At 38.9% G+C, this 20,858-nt stretch overlaps 1 protein-coding gene across 1 annotated transcript; it reads left to right on the top strand.

Annotated features, from left to right (window-relative positions):
* Positions 1-6,000: 6,000 nt before the first annotated feature.
* Positions 6,001-15,512, top strand: stx10 (syntaxin 10). Its single transcript, XM_007574096.2, has 9 exons — positions 6,001-6,103; positions 6,544-6,619; positions 8,104-8,197; positions 9,060-9,154; positions 9,924-9,986; positions 10,129-10,212; positions 11,562-11,668; positions 12,255-12,349; positions 13,334-15,512. The coding sequence occupies exons 1-9, from the start codon at positions 6,069-6,071 to the stop codon at positions 13,408-13,410; spliced, it is 726 nt and encodes a 241-aa protein (XP_007574158.1). The 5' UTR covers positions 6,001-6,068; the 3' UTR covers positions 13,411-15,512.
* The last annotated feature ends 5,346 nt before the right edge of the window (positions 15,513-20,858 follow it).

Below are 20,858 nucleotides of genomic sequence, written 5' to 3' on the forward strand. Positions count from 1 at the left end.
ATCTAAAACCTGCAGGATATCTGGCACTTGAACAGAAGTTTGAGGCACAGGAAACAACAGTATGCTTTCATGTTATCTTGGGACTCCCAGGTCAGCATTAAGCAGTGTTTGCTAACACCAAAATCACAGGTAAAAAAGATAGCAATAGAATTTTGGTTTTATTTTTAATACAGATACTTAGCAAACAAAAAGCCTGAACTCAAACTCGACTCTTAAAAACCATTTTTACTTTCTTGAATGCTGTTCTCCTTTGTGACTAACTTTGTGATTAATTTCCAAATAGTTCAACCATCAGAGAGACTATCTATGAAAATCAAAATGCAAAGTATGCAGATTAATTCCATGTTTTTTTTTTCTTCTTTAAAAATCATGCACCACCAAGAAGCATTCATGGCCAAGCAATTGTTCAGTGTTGGAAAAAGGAAGAAAAAAAAAGTTGCAGCCATGGAAACCTCTCAGACAGCAGTATGAACTCACATATGATAAAAACAAAGTGCTGAACTCAAACAGCACACTATACCTTAATGCTTCTGCTCATACAATGTAGAAAATGTGGATCAAGAGCAGATACATTTAGAAGTTCATCTTTAATCCACATTGTGGACAAAAAAAAAGATTGGAAATAAAATGCTTTATTTTGTGGGGAAAAAATGTTTCCTCGAGCAGTAGATTTTGGAGATTTACATTGCATGCGATGTGCAAAAGCGAGGCCTTTGACTTTAGGTCTGCAGCCAGGCGTTTGCCATGGAGACGTTGTTGTGTGTGATTATCCTTACACCGCCTTTGCCTGCGGCCAAATGTGCGGCGCAGTGAGTGTATGAACACACAGAAGCAGGGTGGGGCCTGTTTCTTCTCCAAGCTGTGTTTCTCTCTGAAGAACAAACACTGGTTGGTAGGGCCGGGAGTTGACCTAGTTGCAGAAACATGGCATTTACTGGCAGAGATTAAAGGAGGAAACATGGGAAACAATAAAGACATTGACTTCTAGAAACAGCAGCAGAATTTCAGAGTTTCGAGGTTCATTTTATCTCTATATCCCTACTTATTTAGTCTTCTTTTTTCTTTCAGCCGGTTTTACAGTGCATATTTCCATCAGTACATATAATTAACACAATTTAGAAACTTGCTTGCATACAAATTTACAACAGGATAATTGCCTCTCTAATCAGTTGCAGCTGATTATTTTTCTGCTATGGTGACCAACTTTATTAGTTTCTATGACTCACGCTCTGCTCTGAAAATCCTTTGTTTGGCTCAATAAAATAGTTCTGAAAAGCCACAGCACACTACCAGCAACAGTTACCTCCGCTGTAGCTTTCTAGTAATTATTACCAGAAGTGAGGGGGAAATAAAAAATAACCTTAGAAAATGGTTAAGATGTTTCAATTTTCATGCAGTCAGACATGTATTTGCAGAAACAGACACATTTGTTGACAGTCCAGTGTAAAAAGCCGTAGGCTAATTTAATCTTTAATTGCAGCAGCACAATCTTACAATTGGACGAATTTATTCATTTGGGCAAAATGTAATTGCTTTAAACTCGTCAAAGGCACTTTTTCTTTTTAATCTGTGGTGGTGCTATCAATTTTGAACAAGCTTGGATTGGAGTTTGAGTCACTCGCTAACTTTCGACCCATACTCTCACACTCTTTCTCAACTAAAGTCTTTGAATGGCTCGAACAGATTGTTTGTTGACAGGTGGGCTGGTAAGCTGCTTAGAGACAACTTTTCCAGTCTCCTTTTAAATCAAGCCACTCCACAGAAGCAGCTTCTGCTAGATTTAAGTTCTGCTTTTGACATCGGATCATTTTCCAGTAGACTTTTTTTTTTCTCTCCCGGGGGAATCAGTCTGGGAGAGCTGCGAATGTGAGTTTTAAAAATGAGCACTTAGAGATGTGCTTGGAGACCCTTGAGGTATGGGGTCCCTCAAAGGTCTGCACATGGCCCATTGCTGTTTTCCCTCTGTCTTCTGCCTCCTTGTCTCTTTCTACGTTCTCTGCTGTTTCGATGACCTGCAGCTATATTTGCTTTTAACCATCTGAAGCGTTGCTGACTTGACAAAACTAGAAGTACGTCCATCAAACTAGGGGCTGACAATCTAATAATTTCCTGCTTCTTTGTAATGAAAAGACAGATTTGATGGTCAATGTCCCTCTGAAATATCACTATTTATCACAAAATAATCCTGAAAATTGACGTCTGTCGTAAATTTCTTCGAGAAGGTAAATAACTTTTGCACGTGGTTAGACTTAAATGAGGTCCTTTTATCACCGTAGGAACGTCGCTGAAATTATGCAGGCATGCTTTGTAGAGGTTTCTAAAGCTACGCTAAAGATCCACTCATTCACTCTATCCTGTGTGCCATAATTCTGTTTTAAATTGTGTCATTTTCTAACAGTATTGTTTTATTCTGCATTGTTTTTATTTTATCTAATAGTAACTTTTGAGCACATTGTTTGAAAGTGCTTTATCAATGAAGTCATTATTAAGCAATAATAGTATTAAACTTGTAATAGTAGTAGTTTAACCCCTTAACAATCTATAACCATGATGCGACACAGCAGCCAATTTTTATTAGCCACTACCAACTAGGGTGCAAACAGACCCAAGTTTATCCTGTCACACCTAGCAGTGAACAGGATGGACAATCTTGAAAGTTGAGTGTTGGAGAACTGCAGCAAACTGAGCCATCTTGTCTCCGTAACAACATTTAGACTGCAAGTGTTCACCACATGTTTGTGAGCAACAGTTGGGGCAAATAAAGGCCTTTTTTTATTGTCTCACCATCACGTAAACATGCGAGATTTGCTTAACTCCGCTGAGTCATTTCAAGTTGGGTTGGGCGTAAACAAGACAACAAATATGTGCGTATGTGTCACGCCCACTGTGATGTACGAGGGAGAGTCTGTGATGCTGTGGGGCTGGTTCTTCTCCAAAGCTCCGAGGAAACTCGGGTGTGTGGCATCCTAATTATTTTGACAACATTCTGAGATTTTAAACAGAATCGCCAATGAATATTGATAATGGTTTGTCTTAGGTCTCTCAGAAGATCATGATCAAACACATTTGACTAATTGGTTCACAAGATCCAAATTCAAATACGTGTTCTCAAAAGCATATTGTACAAATTACTGACGTTACAAACTATTGAAGTGTAAAAACAATATGAGTTTCTTCCTAAGGTATTTCACACCACTGTAACCAGAGGAGTCAATACAGATTGCCTACACTTTACAAATAAAGCTGCTATTGCTGCATTAGAACTAGATGCTCAGAAATGTTTGCTTTGGTTGACGTTCAGCTTAACTATCACCATCTATGCACACAAATTTCTACAAAGGGTTTAGGTGGCAGGAAACGTTGATTAAGGGGAGATTAGTGCTGGTGAAATTCTTTGTATTACAGGAAGAGAAGAAGTCATGTTTTATTCCTGGTCTCCTAAGCTGACGACACAAGGAAGACTTGAGGGCGCCACTGTGTAATGGATCTATTTTTAGACTCGCTCCTCTCTTACTGTGGTTGTTATCTCTGCACCAGTTTCTTTTGTTATGCTATGGCCCACTTGCTCACGTCAGGTGTTTTTCTTTTTCCCCCTCAGTAGAGATGATTTTCTGCCCTGCTACATAACCGTCGTTGGGGATGGCTGACGTTTTCCTCTGAGCAGAAAGACACCAATCTGGACAGAAACGATACTTGTTAATATGTATAATACAGATATATAATATAATATAATATAATATAATATAGTATAATATAACATAACATAACATAACATAACATAACATAATATAATATAATATAAGGAGTTAATATGTTCTAAAAAAACAATAGATATCAAGTTATCAAATTTTCACTCAGGACAAGACAGATTATGTCCTCTCAATTTTTCTTTCACAAAATTGTAGGAAGTTTTCGAAGGCTTTACTTTCATGTTTTATTTGGGGAAAGTACATGGAAAGTAATACGTTCCACCATCTCTTGTTTGTTATGGTGCAGGTCTGAAGCATGACTTCCTGCTTGACTGCACATTCTGGTTTTGCAACTGGCATTTTATTTTCGATTACCAAAGAAAGACACGCCTCCTTTTCGCAGGCAGTTCATGTTAAGCTTAAATCTGATCCTTCTATCCAAACACGTGGAAGAGATTTCCGCTATAAAACATAGTGGTTAATAAGGCAACAGCATGCTGAGAGGAGTTTTTTCTTTTTTCTTTTTTTCTTTTTAGCAGGGACTAGGTAACTGATCACAATTGGAGCAAAAGACAGATTCGGATAAATCCAAATTAGAGGCCAAAGATTTGAAATTGTAGCATAAGTTCACTTTCTAGCAGGAACATAAGCAATATAACTTAGACCAAAGTATTACAATGGCTCAATCTAAGTCCTACTGAGGTAAAAATGTCAGTCTTTTCATGTGCAAAGGTGCTCCATAGACTTGTTAGCTGTAAATGCAACAAAAAAGTGTTGACCTGGAAGGTATCACTACATTTTTTTCAGTTTTTATCCATGAAACATTTTGAAAATCACACCGAGATTGACCTTGGCCAAACACACTGACTTTCAAATAAAATACATAGAAGTTTGTGTCTGTAACATGACCAAACATGGAAAAGTTCAAGAGATTCTGCAAGAAATGTAGAAAACTGGATAAATTAAATAAATAGAGATTACTAGTTTAATAGTTTACACTATTGCATTAAGACATAGTTCTACCAAATATGTCTTAAGGTGTCAGAACGTTCTAAAGACTTGCCTGAGAGTAGGGTTTTTCGTTACACAATTTTGTAATATTACAATGCGTCAGTTTTTTTTTTTTTTTTTTTTTTTTTTTTTTTTAACCTGACATGCAAAATCATAAAAAACAATAAATAATCTTATGATGTTATGATGGTGGTTCTAAAGTAATAAACCAGAGTTATAAAAGGGAATATTTCTAAACAGTAGCTTAAGAAAGGCAATTATGACTTCTTTTTTTTTTGAAGACATAATGACTGTTCATAGCTGCAGCTTTTGTTACAGGGTGTTGGTATAGAAGAGGAGGAAACAGGATGAAGACAGGAAGAAGGAATTGGGGACAGCTTGGGTTGGATTTGAAAGAATAAACCACAGGAACAAAGACAATGGGTGGGACAGGATGCGAAGAAGTGCGGTGAGAAACATGCAGATGGGGATTTGGAGGATCTGCTGAGCTTGGCTTTTTTTTCCCCTCCCAATGTACTGTAAACTGATATGCACTGCATTCCAAATGTATTAAAACCTTATGAATTTATTTTTTCACTCACATTTTCCCCATTGGCTCAATTGATGTTTTTAAGTGAGATTTTATGCAACAGACCAACTCGAAGTTATGTATATGTCAAAGACGAGGGATTTTTTTTTTAAATTATTCACAAATAAAAATTTGATAAGTGATGTGAACATCAGCTTTGCATAGAGACTGAAATTTCTGAAAATGGAGGCTGGTGATCAGAGGCTGAAAAAGACAACAAAAATTAAACTCTGTCCAGATTCTGTAAAACAAACAAACAAACAAACAAACAAAACTAATATTGTCATATTCTATGTTTTAGGGTTCTGCAATAAAAACATTCAAAATAAAAAAAGGAGAAAAAACAACTTTATCATCTTTAGAGAAAAATAAAGACTGCATACTGATTACAGGCAGCCATTTAGTTGCTTATTTATGTTGTATTTTAATTGTAAATGCGTCCAAGTTTACCAGTATAAGCCTCTTTCTGCTTTTTAATTTCCACCCATTGTATTATTCTTCCACGGAGGAGATGAGTGGGCTGGTTGCCTTTTAAATGATTACATTTTAACTGACTCATTTCTAAATTTTATTTCCCGTTTTTACAGATTTGTTTCCCCCTCCATGCCTGTTTTCCTGGAGTTTCGTAATTTCTAAAGTGCATAAGGGTTAGATAAACTTTAGTGAACCAGCACCCAGATGTCATTCTGTTACGTAGGTGCGTTTAATTTACATGTACGTGTCAGGAGGGAGGGGGGAGGTGGGGACGTCTGCTTTGTCTCAACCGTGCGCATGCGCAAGGCTTACAGAGGAAGGAAGCAATGTCGATAGAGGACCCGTTTTTTGTTGTAAAGGGGTGAGAAATAAGCAAAAAGAAACCGAAAAGCTGTTTTTCGTGAAGACGTTTACTTATATATACAAAGTATTATTAGTGATAATCCGCACAATGACTCTTCGGGGTACTTTTACGGAAGTTATGCCAGAAGAGTTAGCACGGAGCTATTGTAACTAGCTAGCTAGCTTGTATACACACACACACACAGTGGCGCAGGGATAGTTTATGTGCTTATGCTTGCGAATGTTATTAAAAGACACGCTTAACATATCGTGGTTCGTTTTTGTTTTACTTGGCTTGAAATGTAATTACCCTGGCTGCTGCGAGTGAGTGTGGTGAAGTGATTTCTTTTTTAGCTAGAGGCGGATCTGTACACAGCCAAGTGTCTATGGAGGGTGCAGTTAATCAGCTGCTACTCTCCGCATTGTAATCCTTGTGTCGTGTTTGTCTTTGGTTTCCAGGGAGGTGCAGAAGGCCCTGTCTCGCGCTCGGGGTCTGTTTGATCGATGGGAAGAACTGTTACAGGAGGGGACACAGGTGAGCTGTTCTGCAGCACGTACCGTTCTTGAAAGAGTAGCTGTGGATGGTCATGCTGTAAGCAGGAAGGGTCTCTGATAGCTGTCAGTCTTGCAACCACTCTGAAGAAGCCTCTGACCAAAGACTGTTGCTGTATGACAGTTTTATGACTGTCGTGACATGCTAACAGCTCACTATCCGGGCAGCAAGGACCATATTCCACAGTAACATGTCCAGGTCAACACCAGCACTGCTAATCCACCTCATTTGCTTTTGCTATTCCTCTTTAATAGTGTATTCACACCTGACACATTCGGTCCACTTTAAATGGACTGTCGGTCTGGACCTTTGGAGCAGGTGTGAATACACTCCAGCGAATTCTTCTGTGGACCATGCAATTGAACCAACACATGCTTTTTGATGTGGTGTCAGTCTGATTCCAAACAAATTCTGGTGTGGTTTGCCTCGGGTGTAAACTCAGGCCGCCCTCTGAACCAACTGTGGGAAATATACATCTATTTGGACTTCATCCATTGATTGATTGCTGGGCATTATGGTAAAAACAAGCCCTTCGGTGTTGCTAGCACTACTACTGTATGTGCTGAAATTGTTCCTGATCCGGCATTTTCTGCTTGCATGTTGTGTATCTGTTAGAAACGCGCATTTACCGAAATTAGAAATATCCCAATGCAAAAAATTTGCTTAATGAGCCACTCATGACATTCAAAATGGTATCGCAATTGAATGTCATTCAATTGCGAATGACATTCAATTCATGTCATTCGCATTCCCAAGTCCAGCTTGGACTTTCAAACACAGAAAGTCCAAGCTGGACTTTCTGTGTTTGATTTTTTTTTTCAGGTCTGTGACTACAAATTGTTGTCCACTTGAAAAAAAAAAAAAAAAAGCCCAATGTGAAAGCAAATTACACCAAACAAGGAAAAAAAAAAGAAGTGCACTTTTGGTCCGACCCAAACAAGCAGACTGTCCTGGTGTGAATGGTCGGACAGAAAGGTGTTGGAGTCTGGGATTTGATCCTTGCCCAGTATGATTGTTAGAAGTGATGGTTCAAACTTTCTCTTTCACTCTCTGCTCTTTGGTGCTGCTTTGCATCCATGAAACAACAATGGGTTGCATTGAATTTAATTTAGGGTTGTCGGTGTAGAAAAGATTTAATAAAACGCACAACACACTTTCAGCTTTTTCTTTGTGTTAAAAAAATGCCTTGTTGAAATCAGGTGTCATTTTCCTTTCTATTTCATACTTATGCATGATTTGTGTGACATTAAACCGCTACAAAATACATAGAGTAAAGTGATTTTTTTTTAAAAGGACAAAATGAGAAAATGGTAACCTGTTTTAAAAAAAATCTGATTATGTTTTTCATTAGTTTTCTTTGTTTTTCAGAGGAACCTGTAGTATCTGTCGTAATTGCACCAGACATGCTGCGTTATAAAACATTGTGTAGCCGTTTGGTTGGTGAGCATTGGTGTCTGTGGTCTTAGGTGAGCCGAGATGAGCTGGACTGGAGTGCCAACGAGCTGAGGAACTGTCTGAGGGCCATCGACTGGGACCTGGAGGACCTCAGTGAAACCATCAGTATCCTTTAAATCCAGAACCTCACATGTTGACCCCACTTAGCATCAATATGTCATTGGATGTGTGAACCTCTAAAAAACAATTATCCTGCAGCAAACAATAAACTATAGATTGAAAATACCAAAGAAAATACTGGATATACTACTAGATATGGGGAAACATATTATGAGGAGCTCACAAATGTTTTAATGTAAACATCTGGTTTATTCTTTTAACAGATATAGTACTCTTTCTGCTTTATAAATGTGTTTAAATGAAACACCAATTATGTCAGCTGCTTTAGATTCTCAGGACTAGGTCGTCTCTTATATAAAAAAAGTATTTTATTCGAGGACGCACCTCAAAAAACCCAGACAAAAAAAAAAAAATCAAAAAATTATAGAAACAGAAACAACAAACAATTATTCAGTTAAAATTGAAGATTCCAGTGTGAACTGGTGTGTTTTCTGCTGTGAGGTAGGTGGAAAGAGAAATTATGTTTGGAGGAAGTGAAGAGTTAGGTGTCATCTGCCTGGCAATGAAATATTTGAAGAATATGTGGCCAACAGGGAGCGTGTTAGATAATGAATTAAAGGGACCCTTATAGGCACAGGAAACAAACTGAAAAATGGGATTTAATTGGATAAACCAAGTTAAGCCTGAAATATATGAGGAAAACCAGCCATGAGGAATGTGACTGGTGTCTGAATCAGTCTGGCTCAGAAATCAGACTGATATTGTTCTTAAAAATGATGTTTATTGGAGTGTGAGCAGAGCCGTGAGGCAACAACTTTCTCAAGCGTTCTTGAAATAAAAAGGTTTGATGTAATATGTTGAAATGTAAACTACTTCAGACATTTTTGATTAACCTTAACTGGATCAGGCATTGTGGAGTCAAATCCAGGGAAGTTCCGGCTGGGCGACAATGAACTTCAGGAGAGGAGAGACTTTGTGGAGCGCACCAGGAAGTCGGTTCAGGTAACTTCATCGCTACGAAAATATCTGTAGACCCTCTGCATTTGTATGACTATTAGTGAGATTTTTGTCTTCTCACTTATCCACCCGTACGTTTCTTGTTCAAAGACTGATAAATTATTAAATAAAGTCTAGTACTTATCCATTAAAAGTTAGTTTTCTGTCCTTTTCAGCTGTCTGGAGAACTTGTAGAAACCCCAGAGTTTAGTACGTTGAAAATACGCTTATATTTAGATGTTATTGTTTAGATGTTATGTAAATGTCTTTATTTTTACATGTGTGTGCAAACATGGTCAAATGTGTGGCTACTTTCAAAGCAGATGATAACCTTCGATGGGGTCACCATGGCAAAGAAAGACAACTGCACGAACAAGGCCAGCTGTAACTTTACTGTTAATTATTGCCAATAAAACGCACTGACTTGAGCTGCTCAGCACTTTTTGTGTTTTTACTGTAAGCGGCCCCGAGTTCTCGATACACGTCACTTTATTTGTTTCCACATCTGTTGAGGAACTCTTCACCTAAATAAAGAAAAGAAAATATGAGTCAGCTTCGAGAACCACTCAAAAGTAAAGCAACCATTTCTAAAATAGATCTGAGGAGAACAAAGTTATTTGAGACAAACAAGACAACTTTCAGAGAGGAGCTTATTACTGGATTTACTGGCACAACAGAGAGAAAATCTCATGAATGAAACTCGTGAACTGAGGCAAACTTTTAAAATGATTGCTGTGTTGCTATTTGTGGAGTAATGGAAAATGTTTCCTTGCAGGAGATGAAAGATGAACTGTCCAGCCCGTCCGCCGTGGCTCGGGCAGAGAAGAAGAACAGACAGGTCAGCGCTTCCTTTAAAACACAAAACAATCCACAGATTTCTTCGTGGATTGTTAAAAACGACACAGCTTTGTTTTTCTCCTGTGTTATTTTTGCGTATTTGGATCTTACGTGTGTTTGCTCTGGGCCTGCTGGCTTTGAAGGAACAGGACCGCTCGACTGGACTGGAGGCTCACCTGGTGTCGGCCAACTCCAGGTACATTCAGGAGCAGCAGGAGCAGCAGCAGGTAAAGGAAGAGGCTGAACGAAGGCGCAGGCAACGTGAAGGACGAGTAGAAGGAAATATTTGAAGGAAGAATTAGATGCAGAGCAGAAAACAGAGGGTGAAAGTTTTTATCAAGTCAAAGTTTCTATAACTTAAAACATTTGTGGAAAGTGCAACAGAAAAGAATCAACCATTTTTTTAAAAACAAACTTTTTTCTAATGTTTAAGTTGCAAAGAAAATAAAATGAAGCTATCTTTATTGGGAATTGTAGACATCTATTAGTAAATCTGTTAAAAGTACTGCATATAGGGTGTGCTGTGGTGGCGCAGGGGTTAAGCACAACCCATGTATGGAGGCCTTAGTCCTCAATGCAGCCATTGAGGACTAAGGCCAATCCGCAATTTGAGAGCAAATCAAAATAAAATGGTTTTGGAGGTAGAATTGGAAAAACTACAAAAATAAAATTTCAAGAGGAAATATGAAACTGATGCATCCACCTTACCATACTGATACCAAATGGGTTTCAGTATTCTAGATATAGTGAATCGATTCGCCCTCCTTTATCTCACATATACGGTCATTCTGAGGTTCTATGAAAAATATCACCATACTTTTCATTTTATTATTTTTTTAAATCAATTTCTGTGCCATTACATGTGAAACTTAAGAGGTTTATGAACTATTTATGTAACAGCATTTACAGTATTTCATATGAGGTAACCCAGCTAAAAAAAAACCCTGATTCAAATTTTTGACGTTTTTCTTTTTTTTTTTCTTACTAAGAGATGTTATCAAAGGTACCACACAGGGATAAAAAGATGAGTAAAGGACGTGGGACTCACTCTGCGGGTTAAAGATCTGCTTCTGCTTTCACGCTGTGAATGAAGTGAAGGATTCCTTTCAGCGTCAGACTGAATTAGACGTTTTTTTTTTTTTTTTTTTTTTCACGCTGTGAATGAAGTGAAGGATTCCTTTCAGCGTCAGACTGAATTACTTTTTTTTTTTTTACGTCCTGTGGTGTGGGTTGATGGGTGTTCAACGATGCAAGTGTGTCATCATTACGCTTCCTGTAAGCCTGTAGTAAAGTCAGAGATGGATTAGAAAAAAATACTGCATTCTTTACGCAGTGACTGTAGTTTCTGAGCTGAATCAGAACTTTTATTACTTTTTTTTCAGTGACAAAGAAAAAGATTTGAATAAAATGCATCATTTTATGATGAGCTCTCAGTTCACAGTTATGTGCGGGAGTTTGGGGAAAGGTGACTGAAAGGTTGATAAAGTAAACATCCTGGAAGCGGATGTTAGTCATCGATGAGACTGAAACATGTTTGTGTGTGTGTGTGTGTGTGTGTGTGTGTGTGTGTGTGTAGCTGATCATACAGGAGCAGGATGAGCAGCTGGAGTTGGTGTCGGGAAGCATCAGAGTGCTCAAAGACATGTCTGGACGTATCGGAGACGAACTCGACGAGCAGGCCGTGTGAGTGCTCCTGCCTACAGAGCGCTGCTCATCTGGATGGTTTCCACTTCCTCAAGAATTTGTTGAATTTTACTGTAAATTAACTTTAACCAAATAGCCAACATCAATGTGATTCAGCTAGGAAAATCTAAAGATTGTTTCTTGTTCTTGGTATATTTAAATCGGAGTATCTGCAAAAGGAAAGCCCCAGATAAACGATTCTGTTAAGATCCATTGTTATCAACTGGTAAAAACAGATTCTTTTTTTTTTTTCATTTATTTTAATATATAGCAGACTTATGGTTGTGATTGATAGTTAATTATTCATATCAAGAGCAGAGGTGAGTTCTTGGAGATTGCTAATATTTTCTATCCCAACATGATTGATCAAAAGTGAAGTAGCAGATGAGCTGTAATAACTTCCACAGTGGGTGTTGATGCAGCACAATCTGTTGGCATATAAGAAAAGAAGTTCTTAGTTTCCAACCAGTCGGATTAAGTTTGCTCAGTTCTGCTCGCAACCAGATTTCTGTGCTGGCTCCTTTCACATATTTGTGTTTTGACATCATTTGGTTCAGCTTGTTTATCTGGTCTCCTTTTGTTTTAGCATGTTGGGGGATTTTGGAGATGAGATGGACCAGACGTCATCCCGCATGGATTCGGTCCTGAAGAAGCTGGAGAAGGTTTCGCACATGACCAGCAGTAAGCAAACACATCTACCGGCTATTTCCTTGGGGTTCGGGACGCCTTTCTCCCCAAACACTCTGTTTTACGGCGTTTGACTCTCTGCTCCGAGAGTCGAGGTTGATCTTCATGTAGTTCCTATTGTGCTTTTCCAGACTCAAACCACACATTTTTTAATATTTAAGTACAAAGATTTTCTACAAAATTATGGCAAAGTTCTGAATTACGCTAACACTGTGTATAAGGAACCTCAAAATACTGAAAGATGGGACAAAGGTTGGAAGGAAGGGAGGGAGGATACAAGAAAAGAAAGTTAAAAAGGGACAGAAGGATGAAAGAACAAACAACAGGCCAGGAGGAAGGACACAGAGTGGAAAGAAGGTAGGGCATAAGAAAGAAAGGACACGTTGAACGAATGAGGGAATCAAGGACAAAAAATAGGGGAAGGGCACAAACAAGGAAGGACTTGAGAAAGAACAAGAAGAAGGGCAGGAAAAAGGAAGAAAAGAAGGAAAAAAAAGGAAGTGATTAGGCAAAGACAAGGTAGTAAGGAATGACAGATATAAGGAAGAAATGGACGAAAAGGATTGAGGACATAAGGAAAGCTGGACAACACTAGAAGGATGGAAGGATTGCTGAATGTCGCTAGAAAGAAAGAATGAAATTAGGTAGTGAACAGTACTAGAATGAAGGAAGGAAGGAAGGATAGAAGGAAGGAAGGAAGAAAGGAAGGAAGGATTGGGGAACGACACAAAAAGAAAGAAGGAAGCAAGGACACCAGGAAGAAATGAAGGGATGGTGAAAGAAGGCAGGAAGGAGGAACAGAATGGGTGGGAATATAAATATTTTACATATACATTTGTTTTTTTTTCATAGCAAATCAGATCAGGAAAAAAAAATCCGATTTAATTCTATACTTTTCTAGACCACATTGGAACCATGAGGAAAACTAAATCCAGCAGACTGCAGCAATAGTTTTCTCCCCTCTGCTGCCCCCTCCAGGTCGAAGACAGTGGTGCGCCATCGGCGTGCTGGTCGCCATCATGATTGTCGTCCTCATCCTCTTCTTTGCTCTCTGAAGACCTCTGACCTCTTGACGATGTTCACCTGTCAGGATGAATGGACAGAAAACGAAGGAAAGAAGAATGTCTCCTCCTCTTCCTTTCCCTCCTAAAATCACTCCTTTTACTCACACCGAGGAGAAAACTGCGGCCTGCACTGAAAGGTTAGGACGCGATCGTCAGATCCGTTTTTTTCGGATCTGGTGGAAAGAAGAAGAACTTCAAGAGAACGTCGGAGGTGTTTTTCATATTTGTGCGTCGCGGTTATTGATGCTAAGTGTTGGGCTACAAACACAAATCCGCACATTTTCATGCTTCTGGAGATTATTTAGAGCAGTCACTGAGAACGGCGTGGTTTGAAAAATCCACTCAAAAAACACACTTATGGAGGTACTTGGGTAAAATGTTTTAAGTATTAAATTAATTACAATCTATCTCTTGGTGTTTTAACCCAACACAAAGAGTTGCGGGCTGTTGCCTTAAATATATTTTTATACTATTTTTGAACCGTGCGTCATGTTCATGTGCCTACCTGCTAATTAGAATGACAAATTACCTGCAAATTATCAGTTAAGCTACCGGGTCTGGGGCAGCCTCGGTCACATCCACGTCTCGTCGAGGAGGAAAGCGTTAGTCATAACTGAAAACAAAAAAGAGAGAGAGAGAGAGATGCACTTCACGTTTGGTGTGGAAACGAACGGATTCCTGAAGAAAACCGTTTTATTTCCCGCCCTGAAAGAGACCGGGTGAAGCGGGGGCTGCCGCCACGCGCCTCCGCATCGCCGTCAGACATCAACCCGCGCGATTGGCCGGGGCTTCGTTACTCTCGCTGGCTGATGAGAGACGGCCTTGGCTCGGAGCGAATGGGTTCGCCTCTTTTATTTAAAAGCGTCTAATTGCGGAGAGAAATGGTTGCTGGGCAAGATGCTTCTTTGTGCGGGCCAGAGTTAGGCTCACAGCGCCCTCTGCTGGATGCTGAAGGGTTTTGTTGTTTTATCTGTTCAGGCGACACGAAGGTGTGCTAAAGTGCTGTATCATAACCACAATGCTTTAATGTGCGTGTGTGTGTTTGAAAGTAAATTCATTTTACTGTACTGCCTTCTGTAGGTTCAATTTTTGTTTTTAACTCAAATCCAAATGTCTTAATTTGAAAATGTTGGGGTCTCTGTTCTGAGGAAAAACAAACTTGCATACCATTTATCCACAAATGGGTCAGGATACATTATTCTCTATGAAGTTTTGGCTTGAAGATAAAAGCCTTCCCACTGCCAGAGCCAAGTGAGATTTAGTCCTCTTGGTGCTTTTATGTCAACTTATATGTGGTTTTTACATAGACAGTGGGTGGAAAGAAACAAACAAAAAATATTATTTGTAAAACTCCTCGAAACATGTTTTGCACTTCATTGTCACCTGTAAGATCTGTTCGAGTCAACTGGAGGTCAGTAACCATTAAAGTATCTGTAATGCTTTTTTTTTTTAACAGAACTTGAGGCACGCATTTCAGTTCCCACAAACATTTAATGTGACTGAATTAAATACCTATTGTATTTAAAGTATCAAGTTCTTTGTTTTTATCAAATTGCCTTCACTCGATTCAGTATAGTAGATAAAATGTGATGGAGGAAACTGAAGACTGGTTTTAATTCTTTCACAGGTTACTTTAAACTTGATTAAAATTGAAACGGTTTATTTAGTTATTTTGGATTCTTATGAGTGGCGTGGGGTTAAAAAACTGCCATTAAAAGTCTTGAATAATTGCCAGCCATCAGGATTTATCTACCTGCAAGACAGCTGCAAACAAGTGTTTGCTTTTGTAAAACTATGACTTATTGATGAGACAATAAAGTAGTTTTTGTGCCCATAAGCAATATTTTTCTTTCTTTTTTTGTCACTGTTCATGGTCCTTAGCTGCCTTTTTTTATTTTTTTTTTTACACATGTTGGCAGTTTTGAGTCTGGTCTGATCCGGTAAAAATCCTTGAACATTGTCTGATTGCATCTTCTTGGTGTAATTTGTGTCATCCGATTTGTTCTCCATGAAGCAACCAAATTCATTTAGAACACCTTGTACACTAACTAACCTGTATGTTTGAATGAATACAGTATTTTGAGTCTCGGTTCCTACTGTGATCTCTCTTTTTTTTTTATACATGTAAAAAGCTTTCGGTTGCTGGAAGACGCCGTGTGAGTGAGTTTTTAATTGAGAAGAGGCACTTATCAAAATGGAGACTTCGTCACATCCTTCTCTAGAGAGCTGAACAATCGTGTGAAATTGCATTTGGTTTAGCTGGAATGAACAGAGTTCGGGTCCCTTATGCCTGGACGTAGTTCTGAAAATAACCTGGCCGCTGTCCTGAGGGTGGTGTTTTTAAAGTGTCTTAAAAAGTATTCACCCCTTTGGATGCTTCACCCTTTTTTTTATTGCTTTTACAAATTGTTCATGATGAACAAAATTAGGCTTTTTTTTTTACCCCTTTAATGTTAAAGTAAAAACTGATTTCTACAAAATTACATTTAGCATAAAATAAGTGCAAAATAAGTTCACTCCCTTTGAAGTCACTAACCTATTTCAACAGAAGTCCAGCCAATTGCTGCTAGTCGTCTCACAATGAGGGGAAAGGAGATTGACTTGAGTGGAGAGTGTGTTTCAAATGATTATAGTATAAAAATACCTGCGTCGGAAGGTCCCTTCACTAGTTAATCAGGATTCCTGACTACCATTACAGTATGAAGACAAAAGAACACTGAAATCAAATCAGTACAGTTTATTGAAATATGTCAGGAGATGGAGGCAAAAAAAAAATCTCTGAGGTACTGATGGATTTAACTGGAGTTCAGTTAAATCCATCAACAAGAAATGGAAATAACATGGCATGTGTAAATTTGTATAGATCAGGCCGTCCTTGCAACACTTATTTCTTGGTTATGGATAATTATGACTTGGAGGTAATGAAAAAACAAAATTCAGGTGCAAATTTAAAAATATTGCTCAACCAAAATACCTCAGATATGTACCGTAAACTTATTGCGATAGGGATGTACCGATATGAAACTTTGAACCGATATTAGTTATTGGTTGTATCAAACTGAAATAGTTGTTGCAAACATCCAAATACTTTGAGATAAAAATAATTAAGATTAATAGGGGTGCCCAAACTTTTTCATATGACTGCATATTTCCCAACTGTGAACAATTGACATTGCTTCTCTGTGTCAGTTGAACACTCCACCAATCATGTGCTGCACATTGATAAGTTGAAGCTCCAACATAGGCATATACCGGTATTGATGCCAATCTGGCATCCCTAGTTTTCAGTGTTTCAATCACATTTTGACCTCTTGACATTTGCTTCTTATTTTATTGTAATAGCCTAGTTGCACCACTAGGACACAATTTGTGTTGGGAAACTTGTATAAAAAAGGTGGGAGTGCTTAACATCCTTGGCACGCACTTCAAATCCAACAAAAATTGTGTCAAACATTTACTGTGGTAACATTAACAGATGATTTCTTTGTCTTTTAAATACTATTTTGAAGACATTGTGAGACGTTTAAAGGAAAGCTGTCAAAGGTCAACCAGGCTCCTTCACATTCTTTAGCTCCAACAAGAATGGTGTCTGGTTTCTGCCACCGTCATCTAAAGGTTTAACGTATAAAGGTCTTACAAATGTCACAGTCCAACCAGCAAAAAGCTTTTCACATTTTCTATCCTTTCACACCTTCATATGTATAAAAAATTATAGATTGACACAGAAGGAATTTTGCAGCATAAACCATTTTTGGGGTCTGGTTACCCTTCACTGGACAACTGGGAATGAACTCAACCGGGAGAAAAACTGACAAAAACAGAAAGACATGACTCAGCAGTTCAGTTCAGTCTTGTTTTATTACAAATCTTTTATTAGGATATCCATACTTTTCCTCATTTTTGATCATCAGTCTGGTTTCTTTTCCTCTTTACAGTAGTTAATGTGCAATCATCTTTATTTCTGGGTCACAGTTAGGAATTCACAAAGTTTATTGGCACTTTGAACACGAGGGAAAAACTGGCGTGGACACGGGGCAGTTCGGGGTGTAAGGAGCAATCGGCTTGCATGGAGGTGGCGGGACTGAGGGTAGGAGGTCCTGGGTGTGGGGGTGTGTGTGTGTGTGGAGTGGGGGTGAAGGGTAGGTATATTCTTTGACATCGATGGATGCTACTGCATTATTTTGTGTTTTTAGTTTTTTTTTTCTTACAAACCTTCAAAAATCTGTTTTCACCTTTTCATTTATCCGAGTTATGAAGAGTAATAAAGAATAATACCTCATGCTGCGAGTGCACACCTAACAATCAAACTTTGATAGTGCTTCTATTTTGTAATGTACAGTTCATATATTTATATATTTATACCAGAAACTGAGAAAAGAAGTTCTGTAAGGTATCTTCGCCCAACAACACCAGAGACAATCAAGAGGTGGTTTTCTTTCTTTTTGTCTTTTTTCAAAAATGGTTGTTGACGGTTGCTATGGTCCTGTGCAAGCCCCGCCCCTTCCCTTGCTCTCTAAGTATGATTCTGAGGTAAGACAGTTGACATGAACTCTCGGCTTGCGTCCCGTGTCTGTAAAAGCCCTGCACTGTGTGTGTGTTCAAAATGGCCGTTTTGACCCTCAAAACAAACCAACATTTTTTTTATACATATATATGTATATATATATTAACCTGGTTTGTAATGGCAGCCACAGCAGTCCAAAAAGCTGCTTGCAGAGCTGAGATTAAAGTCTGCTATGGCTGAGAGCTCCAGAGGTAAACTGGTGATTTTTTTTCATCTTAAAACTGCATCAGCGACACAAAGACACACACACGTATCCTGACGGTGTGCAGGTGCGTGGGCGAGCGTATGCATCTCGGAGGTTTTTCCGTTTTTTTTGTTGTTTTTGTAATGTGTACATATACAGTGTATAGAGCTTTATATATAGAAGTATGTGTTTTGTCTCTGGTGTGCGGGGATGTCGGAAAAGAGCAAAGTAAACAGACGTGGATTAAAAAGACCACAGAAGAAGAAGACAGAAGGAAGTTGTGAAGATTTTCAGAGTCCCACAAGGCGGGTGAAGGTGGTCAAAGCAGAACCGCCGAGGATCATGGGAGAAAAAGGCTGTGACGGTGAGAAGGACAGAGAGGGAGGGATAAGCTGCAAAGACGTCACCTAAGTATTGCCATCTTGATTCAAGAAGGTCTTGCGTTTCCTTTCTGCCCTTGTCAGTTCTTAAGTCAAGATTTTTTTTTAATACGTGATCACACCGTCACTGACATTCCTTGTGGTTTTTAACCAGGTTCCCACACAGAAAAAAAAATCCACCCATTGTTTCTGTAAGTTACATGGGATCAAGTGTTGAAAACATGTCTTTGTTGGACACTTTCCACCTTTTCATTACCAAGTTTGTAAGTTGAAAGCACACACAAGGTTTATGACGGTGAAACCCTCTAATTTTATGTCAGAAACGGGATTCAGTCCAGAAAATTAAATAGTGTTATCTATTTACACTTTGAATAACAGGTTAAGAACAGGCCTTTAAGATCCGCTAAAATGTTGTGTTTGAGACACTAAGGAGTGAACGTTTAAAGTTTGCTTTCGTGTATATAAAAAGGAGCCAAATTACTTTGTAAATTTATTAAAGCTCAATTTCTATGTATGTTTATAATTGAAAGATTACTGGATATTGTAGTTCCGTGCCTCTTAGATGGTTTGCATAGAGAAAAGGTGGCTGTCAGCAAATGATTATCAGCTGCATTAAGACACGATTTCAACACTTGCTGGTAGAATTAGACTTTTTTCAGTCTATTTTTTTTTTAAATCTGTAGAAAGCAACTGCTTTCTTCCCTTTTTGAAAGATGGCACGGTTTCTTCAGATCATCTGAGATTTCAATCAATCGTCAGCTGAAATTAGGAGATGGGTTTTTCTTTCTTCATGTGCGGATTTCCAGTCCTGTGTGAGAACCCTGTTCAATTCATCACCTGGCTTACTCCACCCAACTGGACGATCTCCCCGAACCCCATTCCTCACCCCACCTGGGGGGAGACAGCTTGAACTGTTCACCCTTCATCATTTCAACAATAAACATCTTTCAGAGAAGAGAGAAGGGGAAAGAAATCAAATAAACAGCAATAGTACATAAAAATAAAAACGATAAAAACAAGGAATTACATAGAAAACGACTCACAACTCCTCATATTAAATCTACACCCTTTTTTTTTTTATCCCTTCCCCCAGCAAAAAGTCCCACTTCAGATGCCAGCACTCGTATACCACAGATAGGAAGTGACAACAGTGAGCGTGCTCAGAAAGGTGCAGAGGGCTTTGGCTCTACAGGAAAGTTGAGCGCTCCCCAGAAGGTGCTTTTATTTTTTATTGTTTTTTTCCCCACTCTCTACAAGTCACTTTTTTCCCCCTATCTGTGGGTCGGATGAGATCAGGAGTTAACCGATGCAGACTGACGAATGGATGGAGACGTCGGACAAACAAACAAGTGGCGTTCTCTTGTTTGTTTTGTTGTTTTATTTTAAACAATTTTTTGGAAGCAATGTCAGTATTTTTCAATCTATTTGGCGTTGTTGGCGGACATGTTTGGAGGGTATCCTGTAGTGTTGGGTAATAGCGGCGGAGGCTCTATGGCGTCCGCCGTTAAGGTGCTCGAATGAATACAGTGATCGACTCTTTTACAATCATAGTTCACCGCTTTTTGGGATCCCCTCCTTCCCGCCACATGGTGAGTTTTGGCAGTTGCTGCAGTGGTTGAGGCCCCCCCATCCTCATTCCTCCAAGCCGCAGCACCTGGACCTGGCCACCAGGTGGCGTTTAAAGAAGGATTTTAAACATTCATGTAGCGGTAGCTTATGCTTTGAGAAAATGCTGGTTCAAGAACCAGTTATTGTAAACTTGATTGGGTCAATTGATACTTTTAAGAGTGAGTACATTTTTATTTATGACATAATTTGGTTTAAAACAGTCATTTAGACTTGCAGAATTTACTTGAAGTGAGCCTCACAAGCTTTTTGTCTTCCTGTAACATCCATCCATTCCTCAGTCGGGGCACCCACTGATCCTGCCTGACAAAATCCTTGGTACAGTAAAAACTAAACATCTGGTCCAGCATTAAACACCCATATCCCCCTCACAATGCCCACAGCACCTCAGTCATACAATTTCAATGTAAAAATATGTGGTTCTCTTTTTCTAAACTATCTTACACCTAACCGTGTATCAACCGTTTACGTAACTCTACATAGAGGCGTTAAAAGATGAAATGTTAGTAGCATCTCTTTTAAAAATAGCTTGATAACTAAAGACTCAAATGTGAAACGAAAAAAGCAAAATGAAATGTAACATTATCTCACACACACACACACACACACACACACACACGAAACACCCTCTGGCCCACCCAAACGCGAGACAGAACGTTGCCTTTAAATAGCTGCCCTACAAGAG

Source organism: Poecilia formosa, unplaced genomic scaffold (assembly GCF_000485575.1).
Source record: "Poecilia formosa unplaced genomic scaffold, Poecilia_formosa-5.1.2 Scaffold344, whole genome shotgun sequence".
Classification (NCBI taxonomy): domain Eukaryota; kingdom Metazoa; phylum Chordata; class Actinopteri; order Cyprinodontiformes; family Poeciliidae; genus Poecilia; species Poecilia formosa.